The 22350-nt window shown below is 48.2% G+C and overlaps 1 protein-coding gene across 6 annotated transcripts in view; it reads right to left on the bottom strand.

Annotated features, from left to right (window-relative positions):
- Positions 1-1439: 1439 nt before the first annotated feature.
- Positions 1440-22350, bottom strand: part of LOC134970257 (golgin subfamily B member 1-like) — a 375865-nt gene continuing 354954 nt past the window's right edge. For all 6 annotated transcript variants that reach the window (XM_063946251.1, XM_063946249.1, XM_063946248.1 and 3 more), the window contains 5 exons: positions 21297-21449; positions 21065-21162; positions 20421-20555; positions 2574-2685; positions 1440-2202 (listed from right to left, as the gene is read on the bottom strand). In XM_063946251.1, the coding sequence (XP_063802321.1) occupies positions 2044-2202; positions 2574-2685; positions 20421-20555; positions 21065-21162; positions 21297-21449 (657 nt within the window). In that variant the 3' untranslated portion in view covers positions 1440-2043. The remainder of the gene's footprint in view (positions 2203-2573; positions 2686-20420; positions 20556-21064; positions 21163-21296; positions 21450-22350) is intronic.

Below are 22350 nucleotides of genomic sequence, written 5' to 3' on the forward strand. Positions count from 1 at the left end.
CACTTCTTTCACACACCACACTGGCTTCCTTTTCCTTATGTTTTTTATACAAAAATCTGTTGCCTTTAGTATTGCACTTTTTATTTTTCCCCACCTCTCCTGCACTCCTTCCACGTTCCTCCACTCTGCCAAAGAATCACTTACACATTTTCCCATCCTTATAAAATCAGCCTTCCTAAAATCCAACACCTTAGTTTTTGTATGGGATGAGTCCGTCTCTGTCTTTATTGCTTGATGATCACTGGATCCCAGGTTTTCACCCATATTTACGTAAGATATTCTATCACCGTTTGTAAGTATTAAAGCTAATACTGCGTCATTCCGAGTGGGCTCCATCACCAATTGGTGGAGGGATGCTCCCTGCAAGGAATTCAGAATGTCCCCACTTCTACTGGAACCAGCAACAGACACCTCCCAGTTTACATCAGGAAGATTAAAGTTTCCCATAATTATTACCTCTCCTGTTAATATAATTTCAGTTATGTCCTGCAATAGGTTCTTCTGCAGTTCCTCTTCCTGACCTGGTGGTCTGTAGATCACATCAATACAAAGAATCACTCTCCCCTGCTTCTATTAGGGTTAGCCAAAAGGTCCTCAGAATTTTCTTCAATACTATGTATTAAGGACGAATTGATGCATTTTTTCACATACATTGCTACCCGTCCTCCAATTCTTCACACTCTGTTCTTCATAAATAAAGAATTTCCCGGTATTGTATGTCCCAGTCATGACCAGAATGATCTGGATATTGTGGCTATTAGTTCTGGGATTTCATTTCCTAAGCTCTTAGCACTTGCACACATAGGGCGGGATGTAGCAACATACATCGCCGCGATGTTGATAGCACATGTACTAACATATGCGATCAACCTCGCAATGCGGTGACGGAGGCCCCCCACGTCACCTCCAAGGGGTCTCCACACTGCCTGCATGCTGGGAAGCAGGCAGCAGGCTGTCCCTGGCGCCGCCTCCTCCTCCTGCACCAGGAAGGACCTCTGGCTGCGTTGCTAGGGGGAGGAGATTACCTTCCGGTTCCAGGCTTCCTGGAGGAAGGTATGCCGGGGTAAAGGGGGGTTGGCATCTGCGGCAGGTTGCGGCGGCCGGCGATAAGAAGCCCATAGGCTTCTATAGGGTATCGACATCCAGAGAAGGAGATACCCTGGGCGGCGAATACCCGGTGGCCGGGTCTTAGTACATTTGAAAATGCTGTAAAACCCCCCAAAACAGGGGTTTTACCACATTATTCCCTTAGTACATCCCGCCCATAGAGAGATAAAGTACCGACCAATCAGCTTCTGTCATGTTACAGTCTGTGTTTGAAAAATGACAGGTAGAAGCGGATTGGTCGGTACTTTATCTCTCTCCCAGCTTTGATACATCTATCCCTTACTCCATAACATGTGAGTGTATATTTAAAATATACCATAAAATCATCACAATTGTTTTTAACTCAATAAATCAGTATCGTGTTCATTTATTGCACTTGAAACGGCCGCACACAGCGAAAAGCTGAGAACAGTCCCAAACACTCGGATTCAAACTGATAAAATATATTTATAGAAAAGAAACTCCGTTTACACCAATTCAAGTCTTAATTATCAGTAGATCATTTGGAAGCAGCAAATTATATACAATGAGAACCATTTTTCTTTTAGCAAATATAATATATCATCTTTTGTAGGTCAATCAAAATATACAGTATAGCTTACACACAGCAGTGAGAAATATATATATATATATATATATATATATATATATACACACACATACACGTGTGAGGCGTAACAGCAGCAATATACGCAGGGTGAGCAATGCAGTTAATGGAGCGATTATCTAGAAGGGTCTATGGTTATTGGAGTAGGTATTCTATGCAATGTCCCAGCATGCCCTTCTTCTCTGCTTCTCGCCCAGTCTGTATGAGTCAGTAGTGTCACATTACTCCATGTTGTCCTCCTGTGTCTTCCAGATGCCTAATACTGGCGAGTATGGATAGAGACGAGTAGACAATAAGAGAAGCCGCTACAGTATATGTACTCTTCAGTGCTAGATCCCTCCCGTCAGGCACATAAGTATAAGAATGTGTACTCCCAGCAGGTAGGTGAGGAACAGGTAGCGCGTTTTCGATTTGGAGGTCAGTAGCTTCGAGCAATACAGGCTCCGACCGCGCAGCCACCTCCGGAAGGAAAGGGTTCCACCCTTGACCTAAAAATACACAGATTAAGCCATGTAAATGTTACCTAACAGAAAGACTGATTCAGAGGTGGTCGCTAATGGCATCGCCGCTACGTCTTTGTGCGCAATGATGCAAAAGCCACAGCAGACATCTTAAATAAAAAGACGCTGTGATCTGAAGCAGCCACTGGCTTTTCTGCAACACTGCCTGATGTTGCCCCCAAACATCGGCAGCATGTCAACACGTTTCGGCTTTTGGAGCATGTGCCGGCTCTTGCACATGTGCATATCTTAAAACATCAGAGATGGGTATTAACATGGAATTAATGTACATTTCTGATATCTATATAAACAGCTACAGGTCTATGACCAGGGTAATACAGAACTCCAGCCCCACTTACTTTCTGCATCACAATATTCTGAGTAGGATCGATAATTAGGGCTTCCCGTTCATCGTCTGATTCCATCTGGAGAGAGAACTCGTAGTCTCTGGAAGACGATTTTGTTTCCAGCCTAAAACAGACAGACACAAGGAGAGGATATCTATACCAGCCTCGGATAAGGGTCATGGTCCATCGACTTTACTGGTAGCATTTTCCAAGTGCAAAATATAGATTACCCTTAATATTTGTAAGAATAGGAATTTAATACCTACCGGTAATTCCTTTTCTCCTAGCCCGTAGGGGATTCTGGGATGGTAAGTGTTACCATGGGGTATAGGTGGGGTCCATTGGAGCCATGGCACTTTAAAAATTCTTCAGTGTATGCTGGCTCCTCCCCTCTATGCCCCTCCTGCAGACTCAATCTAGGAAAACTGTGCCCGAGGAGACAGACATACTTTGAGAGGAGGAAAACAGATAAGAAAAAGTGGTGAGATACGAACCAGCATACAACATAACAAGAGGATAGCAGCACAATACACAACTGAAACTGGGGACAGCAACAGCAGACCCAAACAGTAACACACAAGAACAACTCTTGCAGGAAAAGGCGAAGCACAGAGGCGGGTGCCCAGTATCCCCTACGGACTAGGAGAAAAGGAATTACCGGATCGGTATTAAATTCCTATTTTCTTTCAGGGCCTAGGGAATACTGGGATGGTAAGAGTTACCATGGGGATGTCCCAAAGCTCCCAGAATGGATGGGAGAGTGCTGAGACCAACCAAGCGACCAAACTGAAGGTCCTCGGAAGCCAAGTTATCAAACTTGTAAAACTTCACAAAAGTGTTCGAACCCGACCAAGTAGCCACTTGGCATATCTGCAAAGCAGAGACACCAGGGTCAGCCGCCCAGGAAGAACCCACTGACCTTGTGGAGTGGGCCCGAATAGAACTCGACAGCGGCAAAGCTGCCGAAGAGTAAGCCTGTTGGATTGACAGACGAATCCAACAAGCAATGGACTGTTTCGAAGCAGGACATACAATCTTCGTAGCGTCATAGAGAACAAAAAGGGAATCAGATTTCCGGTGACGAGCAGTTCTCGACACAAATCTTCAAAGCTCGAACAACGTTCAAGGATTTTGAAGAAGCCAACATGTCAGACAACACAGGAACCACGATCGACTGGTTGATGTGAAATGCTCTATCCTCGTGAAACACCAGGTAAGGGCACTTACAGGATAAGGCCCCCAATTCCTAGACCCGCCAGGCTGAGGCCAAGGCCAACAACACAACAGTCTTCCAAATCAAATACTTCAAGTCTACCTGGTGTAAAGGTTCAAACCAGTCTGATTGGAGAAAAGTAAGAGCCAAATTGAGATCCCACGGTGCTGTGGGAGGAACAAAAGGTGGTTGAATACGAAGGACGCCCTTTAGGAATGTCTGGGCTTCTGGGATCACAGCCAACAATTTCAGGAAGAAGATAGACAGGGCAGATAATTGAACCTTAATGGAGCCTAAACGAAGGCCCATATACACGCCAGCTTGCAGGAAAAGCAAGAACCTACCCAGATGATATTCCCCAGTGGAGTACTGTCGACCTTCACACCAGGAGACATACAGTATTTCTTCCAGATGCGGTGGTAATGCCTAGATGTGACCACCTTCCGAGCCTGGACCATAGTTGAGATAACCTTGGCGGGAAGTCCTTTACGGGGTAAAATCTCCCTTTCAACCGCCATGCCGTCAAACGTAGGCGCTGTAAGTCTGGATAGATGAATGGACCTTGCAGGAGAAGATCCATTTGGAGCAGCAGAGGCCCGGGTTCTTCAAGGGACATGGCCAGGAGGTCCGGATACCAGGCCCAGCAAGGCCAATCCGGAGCAATGAGAATTGCCTGCACGCTTTCCCTTTTAGTCTTTTTAAGACCCAGGGAATCAGGGGAATCGGAGGGAACAGATAGACGAACTGGTATGTCCACAGTGGCGATAGGGCGTCCACTGCTGCAGCCTCTGGATCCCTTGTCCTGGAGCAGTGCCGAAGCAGCTTCTTGTTGAGTCAAGAAGCCATCATGTCGATTAGTGTGCAGCCCCACCGTTGAACCAACAGCTGAAACACCTGTCCACTCCCCGGGTGTAGATCATGTCTGCTGTGGAAGTCTGCTTCCCAATTGTCCACACCCAGGATGAATATGGCCGACACGGCATTGCGTTGCCCAGAGGAGTATGCTGGACACCTCACGCATTGAGGCCCTGCTTTTTCCCCTCCCTGTTTATGTACACCACTGCCGTGGCATTGTACGACTGGACCTGTATGGCCTGATGCTAGAGGAGAGCAGAGGCTTGTAGCAGGCCATTTTAAATGGCTCTGAGTTCCAGAATGTTTATGGGAAGAGAGGCCTCTTGAGGTGACCACCGTCCCTGAAACTGAGCACCCTGGGTCACAGCACCCCAGCTGCGGAGGCTGGCATCTGTTGTTAATAGAACCAAGTCTGAATTCCGAAGTGCCGACCCTCTACCAGGTGGGAGATCTGTAACCACCATTGCAGCGAAATCCGTGCTCTTGGTAACAGGGAAATCCGTTGGTGCATGTGCAGGTGTGAGCCCGACCATTTCTTCTGCAGATCCCACTGTAAAGGACGGGCATGGAATCTTCCGTACTGTATCGCCTCGTACGAGGCTACCATCTTCCCCAACAGTCGGATGCAGAGATGTACCGAGATTTTCTGAGGTTTCAGAATGGAGCGCACCATTGATTGAATTGTCAAGGCCTTGTACATAGGAAGGAACACCTTCTGAGACACTGTGTCCAGGATCATCCCCAAGAACTGTAGTCTCTGTGATGGCACGAGGTGTGATATCTGTAGATTTAGAATCCACACGTGATCCGTCAGAAGCCGTGTAGTCAGGGCGATGCTGTCCAACAACCGAGCTTCGGATACAGCCTTTGTGAGAAGATCGTCCAAGTACAGAACGATATTCACACCCTTCACGCAGAGTTGTAGCATCATCTCCGCCACTACCTTCGTGAACACCCATGGTGCCGTGGAGAGGCCAAAGGGTAGGTCCCGGAAATGGAAGTGATCTTCCTTTAGTGCAAACCTGAGGTCATCCTGATGAGGCGGCCATATTGGGATGTGAAGGTACGCATCTTTGATATCCAGGGATACCAGAAATTCCCCTCTTTCAGGCCTGAAATCATCGCTCTGAGGGATTCCATCTGGAATTTGAATACACGAAGGTATGGGTACAGAGATTTGAGGTTCAAGATTGGCCGGGCCGAACTGTCCGGTTTTGGTACTATGAACAGGCTGGACTAAAAGCCCTTGTTTCTGAGTAGAGGGGGAACTGGAACAATGACCTGCATTTGTTGCAGTCGTTGGATGGCCTCTAGCAAGGTAACCTTGGAAACAGGTCAAGCTGGTAAGCCTGACCTGAAGAATCTGTGAGAGGGAGCTGTTGAAACTCCAACCGGTATCCTTGGGACACAAGGTCTCTCACCCAAGGATCCCGGCAGGATTCCAACCAAATATGGCTGAAACACTTGAGGCGAGCACCTACCTAAACTTCTCCATGAGGTAGGGGCCAACCGTCACGTGGAGGGCTTGGTAGAGGCAGAGCCTGAACTTTGTTTCAGGGGTCCAGCAGCCGCCGGTCTGCATGCTCTACCTCAGTTGCCTCGAGCTGCGTTGAAAGCACCTCTAGCTCTGCCCCTAAATCTGGCTACAAGAAAGGATTGGAGAGGGGCCGGGATAGACACGTCTGGCCGGTGGGGAAGCAGACAGCATATAGGTGGATTTACCGGCAGTTGCCTGCGAAAATCAATTATTTAATTCCTCCCCAAAGAGAGCCTTCCCTGTGAAAGGAAGGTTTTCAACACCCCTTTTGGAATCGGAGTCTGCCGTCCACTGTCGCAGCCACCATAATTTTGATAAATACTCTGGGGGCTGCGGCTAAGCCTAAAGGTAGGGCCTGGAACTGAAAATGCTGTTGGAGGATAGCGAACCTGAGATAGCACTGATGGGACAGTGCTATAGGAACATGTAGGTAAGCATCCTGGATATCCCATAGAGTGGGAATAGAATACCGAGCCCGCAAGGGGCTTGCTGCAATCGCCCCTCCCCGACGGGATCCCGGCGTCGGTATGCTGATTGGCTGTCTCCTGACCACCGGTCAGCCATACTGCACCCGTTGTAGACTGCTGCCAGATCTGAGCAAACTAAAGAAGTCTGCCCCCCACCCTGGAATGCCCCAAGTGGAGGCACGCACCATCAGGCTGATAGCTTGTTGTGGCCGGAGAGACCCCCAGCCCACGTGGACAATGGCCGCTGCGGCACTGAAGGGGTTAACCCTCGTGCCCGGCGCCATATTAAGGGACAATGGGCGCTTGGCGTCACTGTTAAACGTACTTACGGCGCTGGGCGCGGACTGTTTCAAAGTTTGTTTAATGATGTGTCTTAACATGTCATATGTAGTGCTCTGTGCACAATTGCAGGAATGCATGTTTAACTGTATTTATTTTATATTCAAGATGTGGTCATCTGTATTTTAAAGGGGAAAATGCACTTACTCTTATCAATGTCTGAATAATCATCTCCTGTCAGTAGGAAGTGGCATGCTAATGGCCCTGTCCTAGCAGAGAGGTGTGAATGACAAAACCTTTTGATGTGTAAAGATGCTAATCACGGGGTCTATGGGCTTGGAACCTGTTTCATGTACCTGATTTAATTGATATACGAACCCTGAATGGCAGATGCAGGAAGGAAGACTGTTTGTTTGTATTGTAGCCTTTCCTGTTGTAATCTCAAACACTGGGTTTGCCTGGAGATGTGAATGAGACAGAAACATTTGTATTTTGAAGCTATGTGATAAATTTATCAATAGTGAATGTTAATCTGATACCAAACATTGTCTGTGTCACAGGAAGGAGGATATTGTTTTATTGCACTTATCTCCTTTTGAAATGTAATTTATTTACTTGTATTTTCTAAGTTATCCTGATTGGTTGGAGAAGACAGGGAGGGCTTACCCCCCTGTGGTACTGTGTGGAAATTTGACATAAAAAGGAGGCCTGCGTGCCTCCAGATTTGTAATTGTACCATCTTATTCTGCTGGAACATCTTGCTGTATGCTGTTGCCCCTAGCAATAGGGATGAGTCTTTTTTAAGGCTATTATTGAGCAAATAAACATCTGCCTCAAGAAGATTGCTTCATCTTGTGACCTACAGGGTTATGCCAAACATAGCCCGTCCTCCGGCTCTCCAGGGAAGCACCTAACGTCTCCAAGTTCCGCCTTCCGCCAGCTACCGGTAGAGGCCTAGCAAGTGGCTAGTGGGGATTCGTCAACACCACACAGGTGTGGTAAGGCAGTGCGTCGGCACATACAGAGCAGAACCGTGGTTCCAAACGCCACGGCAGGTTAGGAGTTTGGTGGTGGCAGCATAAACCCGCCCACGGCGCAGTGGGTGGAGTCAGTAACAGGCGGTTACTGACGGTAAGCGGGAATCCCCTATGTGGTCAGGCCTCGTGTGACCTAACCTTCCAATCTGTGCGCAGGAGACAGGACGCGAAAGCGGCAAGTGCTTTCGTACGGGACCGTCCTGTCACAAAAAATGGTGGCATAGTGGTGGGATAATCCCAGGTGGCTTTTTGGTCACTCGATTGGAGAAGCCGAGTTACTCAGGAGAGGAGTAACTGCAGCGCAGGAGAACGCACAAGAGGAGAAGGGTGTGGATATCCCTTTCAACGCGTCCAGAAGCGTCATGAAAGCGTCGCTCATGAGCGTTGAGGAGTCCCATCGGGCGGAGGTGGAAAGCACTGACGGCGTCAGCATCGCAGAGGACGGCCCAACAGTGGACCTTCGTAAGGAACCGGTGAGACCCACAAGCCCCGCCCTCTCTCACAGCAGTCTCTAGCAGGGCCAGGATCCCAATGTCCCAGGGGGGGCGGCCCGGATACTCTAGCAGATCGGCTAGCGGAATTGGGGGAAAGGGCAACGGAGCAAGAGCGCTTGATCATCATCCAGATGTGGCGTGATGAGCGGGAACCACAGGCTGTGGTACCCCGGGAGCCGTTGTCAGCTGTTGTACACATTCAGTTTGCCAAGTTTGCAGACAGTGATGGGGACATTGATGGACATTTGCAAGTTTTTGAAAGGACTTGTAAACTACACGATCTACCCAAGTCGGAGTGGGTGAGACACCTTGTGCCCACTCTGCATGGAGAGGCATTGGAGGCCTATCGAGGAGTGGCCACGGAGGACTGTGGTGATTACGACTAAGTCGTGAAGGCCCTCCTCCAGTGATTCTTCATCACTCCAGAGTCTTACAGGAAGAAGTTCAGAGACTTGCCCAAGAATCCTAGCAGCACCCATGGGCAGTTTGCCACCCAGCTGCGGCAGTACGTGGTGAAGTGGGTGAAGGATTCTGAAGCCACTACATGGGACGTACTGATCGACCTGATCTGCAGGGAGCAGTTCTACCGCAGGTGCGCCCCAGAAGTGAAGGAGTGGGTGCTAGATCGGGAGCCACCCAGCTTAAAAATGGCTGCTCAGTTAGCAGACAAGTATGTGGCAATTCGCCCACAGGGCCAGGAGCGCCCAGCCAGCAGCCAGCTCCAAAAGACTGTACCACCAAGGGAACCCCCCTCTTCAGCTCATCACCCCCAAAGACAAGCATCTTCCAACCCGGGTGCTCTTGGCCAGCAACCGCACCGCAGCGTCCCTGCAACTGATCAGAGATCATCGGTGCCACGACTGGAGAAGAAGTGCTACGGCTGTGGGAAAATCGGACATCTGAGGATGAACTGTCCTGCATCCCAAGCACCCCAGACTCGTGCCCCAAATCTGAGTGCTGGAGCCCGGATCGCTTGTTTGACGAGAGGAGATGAGCCTACAGAGACTGTTCCCCCTCCAGTCAGTCCGATGGAGTGTGGCAAGAGACAGGTGCACTCTGCGGAGAGTCACCTGCATGGCCAAACAGCCCCTACACAACATGTGGAGGCACCTGCAGCCGGTCCACGTGGGACCCCTGCAGGGGGAAGGCCTAAGAGACTCTGGGGCCTCAATCACTGTGGTGAGCCCCCACCTTATAGATCCTGCTGCAGTATTGCAGGGTCGCACTGCCAAGGTCACCCTGGCAGATGGAATGGAGAAAGCGGTTCCCATGGCAAGAGTCTACCTGGACTGGGGAGCTGGACCAGAGTTGCGAGACGTTGCCGTCATGGCTGGTCTCCCAACTGATGTGGTCCTAGGAAATGATCTGTGGGTGGGATTGTCACTACGTATGTTGGCGCCATTCCACGGAGTCAAGTTCCACAACCACCGTTGACATCAGCTGCTCCAGCACAGCCCAGCCCAGAGGAAAAGACTACAGCTGCTAGACAACTGCCAGCACAGCCAACCACAGCTTCAACCAGCCCAGAGGAAAAGATTACAGCGGCTAGATCAGCACATCGACCCCGCATGCCTTTTGCCTCTGGTATGCCTACGTCCACTAGCAACGCAGAGGATGTTGGGTCCAGCTCGTTTGATCCTGTGGGGGTGCCCAATGATGCTCCTGACCCAAGTGGTTTGCCAACTCCGGCGGTGAGTATGAGAAACCACAATGACTTTTCCATGACTGACCCCTACCAGACTGACCCTAGTAGTCCCCACCTAGATCCCCCTGTAGTGTGTCCCAATTTAGGAGAGATTGAGGGCCGCAGGCAGGAGTTTAGGGAGGCTCAACCCTCTGATCCATCCCTGAAAGGCATGAGGCGCCACTCTGGCAGCGGCCTTGACCGGGTTGGGGCAGGAAGTTTGACCTGGCGGGAAGGGTTAAGGTACAGGGTAGCCAGGAAAGTGGGAGGGAATAGACCAGATAGGGAATGTGTCCAACTGGTCCCCCCAGGGAACGTTCCTGCGCAACCGGTGTCGGTTGCCAGCGAAACCCCTTTGGACACTAACCCGGAGACAGACCGTACCCTGAAGTGCCTGACACAGAGCTTACCCTGGTCTGGAATGACGGATGACGCCCAGACCAACTGTAAGGCTGGTGCCATGCGTTGGCAGCTGGGGTACTCCAGCGGTTGTGTTGTCTTTGGGCCTCTGCCCATAGGAGAACCCTTGCAGCAAGTTGCTGTGGACATAGCAGGTCCCCTGCCTGTGCGCAGTAGATCGGGGAAGACACGCAGCCTCCCTGTAGTGGATGCCACACAGGATCCAGAGGCTGGTGGTCTGGCCGCCATCACTGTGGCACAGATAGCGGACGAGGAGGAAAGAGTAGGCCTAGGTGACAGGGTAGGTTTCCCGAGTCATAGGTCGACGGAGGAGGATTGGAGGGCAGGTCTGACAGTTAGGGCAGACAGTTGCCAGATAGGTATGACGGAGGTGCAGTGCCTGGGGCACCATGTGGGAGGAGACAGGGGTAGGCCCAAACCAGAGGGGGTGGAGGCAACCAGAGGCTGTCCCCGACCCACATCACCCAGACAGGTACTGACCTTAGGACCTGTAAGGCCCTACGGACACATTGTCATTGACTTTAGTCCTGTAGTGAACCCCTTGAAAGAGATGGCTAGGAAGGGCATTCCCAAGTCGGTGGACTTTGCACCTGCTTGCGAGTTGGCATTCCAGTCATTGAAGGAGGCTCTGGTACCCGCTCCAGTGCTGATGGCGCACATTCTTGACCAGGACTGTGTGTTACGAACTACTGCGCCACTGCACGGACTGGGGGCAGTACCGAGCCAGAAAGAGCCATATGGGCAGGAGCAACCTGTGGCCTGTTTGAGCAGTATACTGCTATTGTGGGAGGTGGGGTATGCCACAATTTGGACACCGTGGGTGGCACTTGTGTGTAACTGGCCCCCCACCGTGATGACTTACCACCCACCTGTTAGGTGGCTGCAACCTACCTTGGGGAAATTGGACAGACTTTTGTGGTGGAGCCTTGAACTTGGACTTCAGGTGGACTATTTGAACATTGTGCCCCCACAAAGAGAGGCCCACTACACTATGGATGAACTGTCTAGGCCGGAGCCTACGCCCCCCAGGTAGCGTCACCTTCAACCCAACAGACTGCGGGACCAGGGACCAAATCGTTGGGACATGGGTCCCTGGTTGACCCGCTTGAATGGGGGGGGGGGGGGGGGGGAGTGTGGCCGGAGAGACCCCCAGCCCACGTGGGCAATAATGGCCGCTGCGGCACTGAAGGGGTTAACCCTCGTGCCCGGCGCCATATTAAGGGACAATGGGCGCTTGGCGTCACTGTTAAACGTACTTACAGAGCTGGGCGCGGACTGTTTCAAAGTTTGTTTAATGATGTCTTAACATGTCATATGTAGTGCTCTGTGCACAATTGCAGGAATGCATGTTTAACTGTATTTATTTTATATTCAAGATATGGTCACCTGTATTTTAAAGGGGAAAATGCACTTACTCTTATCAATGTCTGAATAATCATCTCCTGTCAGTAGGAAGTGGCATGCTAATGGCCCTGTCCTAGCAGAGAGGTGTGAATGACAAAACCTTTTGATGTGTAAAGATGCTAATCACGGAGTCTATGGGCTTGGAACCTGTTTCATGTACCTGATTTAATTGATATACGAACCCTGAATGGCAGATGCAGGAAGGAAGACTGTTTGTTTGTATTGTAGCCTTTCCTGTTGTAATCTCAAACACTGGGTTTGCCTGGAGATGTGAATGAGACAGAAACATTTGTATTTTGAAGCTATGTGATAAATTTATCAATAGTGAATGTTAATCTGATACCAAACATTGTCTGTGTCACAGGAAGGAGGATATTGTTTTATTGCACTTATCTCCTTTTGAAATGTAATTTATTTACTTGTATTTTCTAAGTTATCCTGATTGGTTGGAGAAGACAGGGAGGGCTTACCCCCCTGTGGTACTGTGTGGAAATTTGACATAAAAAGGAGGCCTGCGTGCCTCCAGATTTGTAATTGTACCATCTTATTCTGCTGGAACATCTTGCTGTATGCTGTTGCCCCTAGCAATAGGGATGAGTCTTTTTTAAAGCTATTATTGAGCAAATAAACATCTGCCTCAAGAAGATTGCTTCATCTTGTGACCTACAGGGTTATGCCAAACATAGCCCGTCCTCCGGCTCTCCAGGGAAGCACCTAACGTCTCCAAGTTCCGCCTTCCGCCAGCTACCGGTAGAGGCCTAGCAAGTGGCTAGTGGGGATTCGTCAGCACCACACAGGTGTGGTAAGGCAGTGCGTCGGCACATACAGAGCAGAACCGTGGTTCCAAACGCCATGGCAGGTTAGGAGTTTGGTGGTGGCAGCATAAACCCGCACACAGCGCAGTGGGTGGAGTCAGTAGCAGGTGGTTACTGACGGTAAGCGGGAATCCCCTATGTGGTCAGGCCTCGTGTGACCCAACCTTCCAATATGTGCGCAGGAGACGGGACGCGAAAACGGCGAGTGCTTTCGTACGGGACCGTCCTGTCACACTTGTTTTCTGTTTTACCAACAGGTCCTCTGGTAGCCCAATGCTTTTTACCCGACTTGTTGTATTGGGGCCGTTTGTCATCACTTTTCCCTTTAGCTTACTTTCTTGGAGTCTGCTACTGACTCCAAAATATCTGTCAATTTTTTACCAAAAAGAATATCTCCAGAGAAAGGTAGAGACTCCAAAACCTTCTTAGATTCTGATTCAGCTTTCCATGTACGTAGCCAAACTACTCTGCCAGCGGCTACTGTTGAAGCGGATGCCCTGGAGGCAATTGTACCCATATCCAAAGCTGCTTCTTCCAAGAACATTGCAGCCTGTTTTATATGAGCTATATGAGATCTTTGCTTTCTAGATGCCATTGAAAGATCTCCTTCCAATGCATCAGCCCAGGCAGCCACTGCTTTTGCCATCCAAGCTGAAGCCATGGCTGTTCGAATGACTGCCCCAGACAGGGAAAAAATGGTTTTTAAAAACCATCAACTCTCCTATCCGTGACATCATTTAATGATGTTGAAGGCAGAGGTAATGTAGATTTTTGCACTAATCGAATAACATGCGTATCTACTTTGGGGGCTACCTCCCTCTTTAAACAGTCCGCAGCCGGAAGAGGATAATTGGAATTACATTTCCTAGGAATTCTAAACTTTTTACTGGGCGTAGCCCAAGCCTCATCCATGATTTCAGTCAGCTGATCTGACCCAGGAAACTCAGTCTTAACTGTTTTGCGACGTTTAAACACAGGTGCCTTGGATTTTAACACAGGCTCTGCTGATAATTCTGAGGAAGGTAGATGGGCAAGCATTAGTGTGATTCTGCAATAAGCCAATGTTACTCCATTTTGTTATATTCAATAGATTATAAGCTTATTTTAGCATTAATATATGATATGCTTAAATATGCTGGGGAGAAGGAAAAGTATAGAATGATGAAATGTTCAGTTAGCAAAAAAGAGGAACTTGTGGGTAAGCCATGTCTGAGAGATAGAGCAAAAAAAAAAAAAAGAACAAGACCGTTATCAGAAAGAGGACACAACCCTGAGGATAAACTGTAAACTCCTCTGAGCCTTTCTGAACAAGTATAAATATGTGTATGTAAGAAACAATAAAGCAGAACTCTATTGACTACACCAGGTTCTGTGTGTGATCATTTGATTTCTCCAGCTAACTGCACGGCACTTAAAATTCTGTCCACAGGTGATTCTGAATACAAAAGACAGGCTGTTGTTGGAGTCCTCTCAGAGAAGGCTGAGGCTAAAGGAGGTCGACCTCCAACACTTCTAAGGATAGAATGGCTTTCATTGCCTTAATTAACTCAGCTATGTCCACTGAGCTAAGGCCTACCTCTCCTCCTCTTCGTATGCAGAACCAAAGCTTAATGAGTCTTCATCCTCCGATGAATCCTCATCTGAAACATGTGTAGACTGTGAAGATGTAGATTTACTTACCACTGGCTTTTCAGCCCGTTTCTTTTGATAGGCTGCTGCTGGAAGTGATAAACCGCAGGTGGGAAGCTGCATGTAAGGGCTAATGGTGTAATCTCTTCCTGGTACAGAATTTGGAATTATCCGCTCAGCTATACTGGATGTTTGTGCAAACATAGCCCAAAGGGGATCAAGTTGCACCTGTATCTGCCTTGTACTATTCAAGAGACCTTGGTGACAGCTAAAACAATTTGCACACAAACCATCTTAAACCAGATCCTGAGAGGTTAACCCAGCTTTGCAAGACAAACATGATATGAGTGTTGGTGTTGCTGTGAGTTATCTTCCTCACCTTTGCTGCTCTTAGACATGATAAATAATCAACACTTACACAGTGTACTACACAATTTGTGACTGTAATCACTTTAAGACTCGTTAAAGTGACATACAACCTGACCCTACCCTGCTATAAACCAGCATTGAGGATCGGAATAGCTAGAAAAAAAACTGACAGAATTATAGTAAAGTCAGCAATCACACTAGCAGTCAGTCACATGTTAAACATTAGTATAAAAAGCAATATGAGCACATAATCAACTACAGATACATTTCAATATGTAGGAGAAACATATTACTGCATTACTTTATAAAAGTTTTAACTGTATTTAGATGCATAGCAAAAGAAACCACAGTAATATCAGACTCATATGCATTACGCACTTATCCAACTATTCATACTCAAAAGGTAGCTAGAGACTTAGTGCTGTATAACCTGTACTCAGTAGAGTGGGATACAGGGAGACTTACCTCGCTTCCAGGACCGATCAATACGTTTGCGAACGTTGAGTGGATCCAGATGCTATTAGTGTACACCACAGCTCCATGAACCTATAGTGAACACAGGCGCCCAAGTGAACACTGATGCACCAGTCACACAACCGCCTATGCTGCAACTGGGTCCCTTAGTACACAGCATCTCGGATGGAAGCAGGAAAACAGTTCATGGCGGGAGACTCAGAGGAAACTGGTCATGAACTGAGGGGAGGGGCGACCAGGAGAGCGTCTGACTACCCACTGCTGACATCAACCCTAGGGATCGCGGCCTCATACTACTCCTGGACCCTATGATCCGTAAGGGCTAGCGCTGGTGCACCCGAGGTGGCAGCCGCGTCAGCGACTGTTTGGTAGTCTCCTCCCAAAGCAGTGAGGCTGTGTCCGTATTCCCCCTCTAAGCGGAACCGATGCCTTACCTTCTCCCCGTGCTCCGGCCACAGCCTGGTAACGTCTGCTGGACCTGCTAATTTGATCCAACACAGACGCCCGCCGAAACAGCACTGTACTCGTGGGTAAGCGTTGTCGTGGCCCGGCGGATAGTTGTTGGAGCGACTCTTTTTAAGGTACGTATAAGACGCTGTTTAGAAAGATCACTCAAAAAATAATATGACTATAAAAATAAAATAAGAAAGCTAAAACCAGCAGCTCGCTGACCATGGTCCGGCTCCTGTCGCACCAAACTAAAAACTGGTTTGTCTGAGCCAGGAGGCGGGGATATATGGACGGGCCCGTTGCATGCTGAGAGGCCGAAAAGCTTTGACCGACTGGTGCAAATCCGCTGGCGCTTCATCATATCACAATGTTATCCTGTGGATAAACCTGTGGACCCTACTGGAGAAAATAGGATTTTGGTACTTACCAGATAAATCCATTTCTTTGAATCCATAGGGGGCACTGGAGTACTCTTGGGATATGGATGGGCATTAGCCGGGATAGGCACATTTAAATATTTAAAAGTGTTACCCTCCTTCCCCCTCCATACTCCCAAGTGCCTCAGTGTTTTTTTGCTGAGCCAAATAGGAGTGAAAGAGAGGATGAACAATGGAGAATCATATATAACAACTAGGAAGATGACACGACAATAGCCAACAATCACCTTAATATCTGAACAAGTCGGTGAGAATGTGTTACCATAAGATCCACCAAACTTACCACAAGACAGGTGAAACTGCTCTGGATGGGCGTCCAGTCACCCCTGTGGACTCAAAGAAAAGGATTTATCTGGTAAGTACCAAAATCCTATTTTCTTTTTCATCCACTAGGGGTCACTGGAGTACTCTTGGGCCATACCAAAGTTTCCCCCTTGGGCGGGAGAGCTGATTGGCACCTGTAACACTAGACGGTCAAAGCTAGATGCTGAAGCCGCAAACTAATCAAACTTGTAAAAGCGCACAACGTGTGCACTGACCACCATGTAACCGCACTGCAAAGTTATGGTGTGGAAGCCCCACGACCTGCTGTCCATGACGTTCCCACAGAACGTGTGGAATGTGCTGAAATACATACAGGTGGTTATAACTAGTATGAAAGTAAGCTTGACGAATGGTCAGCTTAATCCATGTGGCCAACCTCTGTTTGGTAGCTGGCCAATCTACCTTGACTGCATTATAGAGAACAACAATGTATCGGTTTTACGTACTGTTGATGTTCGTGCTATATACATATGAAGCGCACCAAAAACCTTCAAAGTAACTGGAGTTACTGAATGTTGTGAGAAACAGGAACTAGGATTGATTAAGTTATGTAAAGAGAGCATACTACCTTTGGTAGAAACGCGGAATTCTCACGAAGTTCTGATGTGACGGTGGATGCATGACAACGCACCTAACTCTGAAACACACCTTGCCGAAGATAAGGCTAGGGGAAATATTGCTTTGTAAGTGAGAAACTTAACATCCACTTGTTGTAAAGGTTCAAAAGCGAGGACTACCATAGATCTAAAACTAGACTGAAGACCTATGGTACTATAGGTGGCATAAACGGAGGTTGAACTGTAAGGACACCTCGTAGGAACGTATGCCCTGTTGGCAAAAGAAAGCTGAAAGGAAATTGACAAAGTAGAAATCTGCCCCTTTAGTGTCGCTAACCGTAGTCCTCCATCTAATTCCGTCTGTAAAAACAGCGAAGACGGAATAACGTAAAAGAAGATGTCGAAACTGGCGAGCTTCACACCAACCAATATAAGCTCGCCCAATGCTGTGATAATGAGCTGCTGTTACCGGCTTTGTAGCACGTAGCATTGTTGGTATAACAGACTCTGGAATAACCTCTCGTCAGAAGAGAGCGGTTTCAACAGCCACCTCGTCAAACGCAGCAGTGCTAAATTGGGGTAAAGAAACTAACCCTGTTGTAAAAAATCTGGGTGTCTTGGAAGCAGCCCCGGATCGTCTACAAGTAGACAGCGGAGATCTGAGAATCAGGCTCTCCGAGGCCAATGAGACGTCACTAGTATGACGGTCGTAGACTGCCTATTGATTAGTTATAGCAACCGAGGAAACAGTGAACCTGGTGAAATTAGATACACGAGGCTGTACTACCTGGCTATAGTGAGAGCATCCACTGTCATTGCTTGTTGCGAACACAAACTTGAGTGTCTGATGATTTTGGCGAGATGCCATTAGATGCACGTGTGGGTAACCCCACCGCTGGAATATTTCTGAATGTAAAGTCCATTTTCCTGGATAAACATCTTGACGACTGAGAAAACCTGATTTACAGTTTTCCTCCTGGAATGAACACTGCCGATAATATTACCTGTTAATGCTCGTTTTTCGCATGGCCATGCGTCCTCGAGTCCTTCATTTGTTCATGTATGCGACTGCTGTCGCGTTGTGTGAATGAACTCGAACAGTCTGAGACTGTGTGAACTGCCTGTGGAGAGCGTAGTAACGTGGCCTGAGTTCCAGGACATTTATTGAGAGAAACTTTACCTGGTCTGAACACAGACCCTGACGTTGGCAATGTAGACTACCTCTCTCCAACAGCGGAGACTTGCGTCCTTGTTAGAATACCAGACTCCGAACTTTTGAAGGTAGGTTTTGTATTTGGGGTCACTAGATTAGCGATACTCTGTCTTTTGGAGCCAATCGCACTATCTGATGAATTTGTAGATGAAAACCAGACTACAGCGCGAACAAATATAGTTGAAAAGGACGTGAATGAAATATTCCGACTGCAATGCTGGGTAATACGCCACCCTCCGTACTGACAAGTGAATGCACAAGTGCACCGAGACTGTCCTGGATTGAGCACTAACTGTACCGGATGACTAATACTTTGTGCTAAACTAGGGCATTGTATGACCGTAAGGCATGCTGAGGAAGTATTTGTGTAGACGACGCCTTGACTAGGTCGTCTCAGTATAGAATGATCAGTCATCCGCAGTATAGGGTTATAGCATCACTAACACATGAATATACACCAGCTAATACTGTGCCACAGCTTAATATCAGGGAAATAGCTGAACTGGAGCTTTGATATATATATATCCCCCCACAGCTATAAATCATAGTGGGAGATGGATATAATATATATACCCACATGGCCATAGCGGACCTCTGCAGCGCGCTCCTGCACCTCGTGGGGGGCGGTGATGGGCTTAGGGCAGTGTATTATCTTGAGCCCTGAACTAGGAATAATATCTCCCTTCCCCCCTGAGCGGCGGCGATAAGCCGTGGAGACCATGTGGAGCCGGTGCAAAGCAGCGCTGAGCTGAACATCCCCTGCCTGACTCGTGTAGCGGTGAGGATTGGGGGGGGAGGGGGAGTGCTGTTTTCTACTAAACGTGTCCCACACTCAGCGATCTTAGGCAGCGAAGAGGGGCGCCGGGCAGGTGGGTTGCCTCCCTGAACCGGAGCCCTTGCATATAGTCAGCATCGCCACCCAGCGCGGCTGCACTGAAGCTGTGGGGAGCGGAGAGGGGCGCCGGGCAGTCACTGAACCGGAGTCCCTGCTCAGAATATCACATGTGGGGAGCGGGAGGGAGCGCCGCAGCGCTTCTATGCCCTTGTTCCCTGTGGGGTATAAAGTTAACAAACTGCCCCACCTCCAGTGCAGCGGCAGCATGAGCTGACCGCCGCCATATACAGATGTGACACACAGGGTGGCGGCAGCGTGATCTGACTGCACGCTCAGTACCTTTCCTGGAGTCCGGAGCACCGATGGGGCTTCTCTCTGTAAGCGCTGTCCTGCTCTCTCAGCCAAGGATGAAATCAGCATCTGCTGATGAAGGTCTATGGCGGGACTTCTTGAATAAGTGCCGACAAGCCTTTGCTGCTTGTAGCAGCACACACAGAACCGGACCCATGCTTCTTAATAAGCTGGGGAGGGCTGTGGTTAAAAAATAAAAGGTAAAAATTAAAAATAAAACAAAAATGCTGGAGCTTCAGTCCGGAATTGTCGATCCCGGTGAAGGCACAAAAAACACTGAGGCACTTGGGAGTATGGAGGGGGAAGGAGAATTACACATTTAAATATTTAAATGTGCCTGTCCCTGCTAACACCCGTCCATATCCCAAGAGTACTCCAGTGACCCCTGGTGGATGAAAAAGAAATGCTAGTTACTATGTCTTGATACACTCAGTCTACACAAGGACTGATAGAAGGGCGCATCCCCCCTGCACTCACACTCTGTTTACCTTCACCATCGACTGAAATGCTCTAATAACAGATAAACAACGCACAGCAAACATATACAGCTGTCACAAAACCTGTATCTAAGGGTAGGAATTAAAGTCTATACATTGCCTATGGGGGTTGGGGTTGATAAGCCGGAGTTTGGAATGCCAACGGTCAGAATACCGACCGTGGCATCCCGATGGTTAGAACAGGGGTTGGGGTAAGTATGCTAACCCCACACCCCCTATGCCTAACCCTCCATTCCCGCAGGCTAAAGCTAACTCCCCCCACCCCCCTCCCCTACTGGCTAATCCTAACCACCCCGCCCCCCCATGCGGCTTACCTCTCCGGCATGGAAGGAGTTTAGGGAATGAGCCAGAATGACATTTGCACCATCACGTTCCTGCAGGTAGTCAGCTTTGGAGTTTCCCCATCTCGGAAGTGCAAAGGGGCTAATTTTACGGCTCCACTGGCTTAAAGGGTACAGAACACTCCCTGGGACAGCCCTCTAAAGGTGTACAAACATAATAATGGAAAGAGCCAATACCTTTTATTCTGGATCTCTGTGAGGTTTAGCGTCTCCTCTGCCTCCATCCTCCTGGCTCTTTCCTCAGCTAGCCTCTCCGATAATTGGGAGATCTCCTTTTGTGTAGCTTCGTGATGGAGATGAGCCTCTGCAAGTCTTAAACAAGAATGAGAAATGACAGGGTAGAAAACACCTTAGTGTGGAGCCGTCTGGTGAACCGGTCTCTGAATGTACAGTAACCCATAGCAGTCAATCTGTTGCTACACCTTGTTTGTTAACTGTGCACCATAATTGGCCTTCATCTAAAATGACGCTCTGAAAGCTTGGGTGAGGCTCAAATGGCAAAATGACCAGAACATCATCATTATCTACCATTGTTATAGATGGGCATCTGCAATATCAGATTCATCCAATGGGTTATGGAACCTTTGTACTCATATGAGAGAACAATGCTAAAGAATGTCGTATTGCTAAGCAGAAATCCTTCTCCTGCCATAATCTCCAAGAAGGAAGGGGAGGAACGGGGCAACTGAACCCACTGGGCCTATGCAGTCTTCCTATCAAAAATACTGGAATGATCAGGAACCATTTTCTCAAGCACTGGGAGGAGGCTGATACTGTAGATATTTACATAACAAGAAGAGGTCTTTGGGTCATGAACAAACCTTCTCCTCAGGTCAGCCAGCTCTGCATTGTCTATTTCCACAAGGACATTTGCCCTCTCCTGGGGAGCTCCTGGGGGTACCTCAGTCTGGATGTTATTCTGCAAGTAAATCCAGCAGCCAAAGTTATTAAGTGCTGGTGGTATCAGTAAGTGGATCATATATTAGATACGTACATGTCTGCACAATATAATTCAAGTTACATGGAAACTAACTGACAGCTATTAGGTCTCACCCGGTTTGTGCCTTGTGTGGTTTGGAGTTCCCTCTGTAGTTGGTAATACTGATTCTGCAAGTCAGTGTACTTCATCTGAGCATCAATCAGCCCCCGTGACACGTTCTTCAGCTCTGCAGACAGTACATCATTCATCTTCACAGTTTCCATGGCCTGGGAGAAAACATGGAGTGCAATGTAACTCATACACTGTGTGATGTAAAGCAAGACGCCTACTGATCATTCAGAAACACGACACTTGGTGTAATCGGTCATTGTGCCTCGCTCTCCCATGATTTATCTTATTACGCAATACAGACAAAATAATGCTCCTTTCTCCTACATTAGGGGGTTGGGTATGAAATGCCGGCGGTCACATGACTCCGGATGGGGAGTAAGTATTTTACCCCTGCCCTCACTCTCTGGGGGTGTCGGCTAGGGCTAACCCCCCACTAGTGTCTAACCCCTCATGGTACTATACAGAATAGTTATCTACCAACAGTTTATACGGTCACACTCTGGATTTGAACCCATGACCTTCCATTTTGCAGTCTGGCACCTTACTCATGTATCCACCATTGATGGTAACCACTAGGTTGATTCATTTCAAAATTACAGCCTTATTAGATACCACTATAAATCATACACTATTAGGATAAGGGAGACTAAACACCTAAAAAAATATATATTTTCATTTATAATACTATATACCAACCAAGTAACTAAGCAGACAAATAGTGCTGAAAAATAATTTGCACAAATGTCCCTGTCCATAGCCTGTTATTCCTCCCAATAATCAATGATGATCGTGATGAAGACAGAGAGTTGCCGATGAAGGGCCAAGCTCTCCTCTCTATGTATATATCTGTAGTACGAGCAGGGGTCTCCTCTCTATGTATATACCTGAAGTACGAGCAGGGGTCTCCTCTCTATGTATATAGCTGTAGTACGAGCAGGGGTCTCCTATCTATGTATATATCTGTAGTACGAGCAGAGGTCTCCTCTCTATGTATATACCTGTAGTACGAGCAGGGGTCTCCTATCTATGTATATATCTGTAGTACGAGCAGGGGTC

This window comes from Pseudophryne corroboree, chromosome 11 (assembly GCF_028390025.1).
Source record: "Pseudophryne corroboree isolate aPseCor3 chromosome 11, aPseCor3.hap2, whole genome shotgun sequence".
NCBI classification, from domain to species: domain Eukaryota; kingdom Metazoa; phylum Chordata; class Amphibia; order Anura; family Myobatrachidae; genus Pseudophryne; species Pseudophryne corroboree.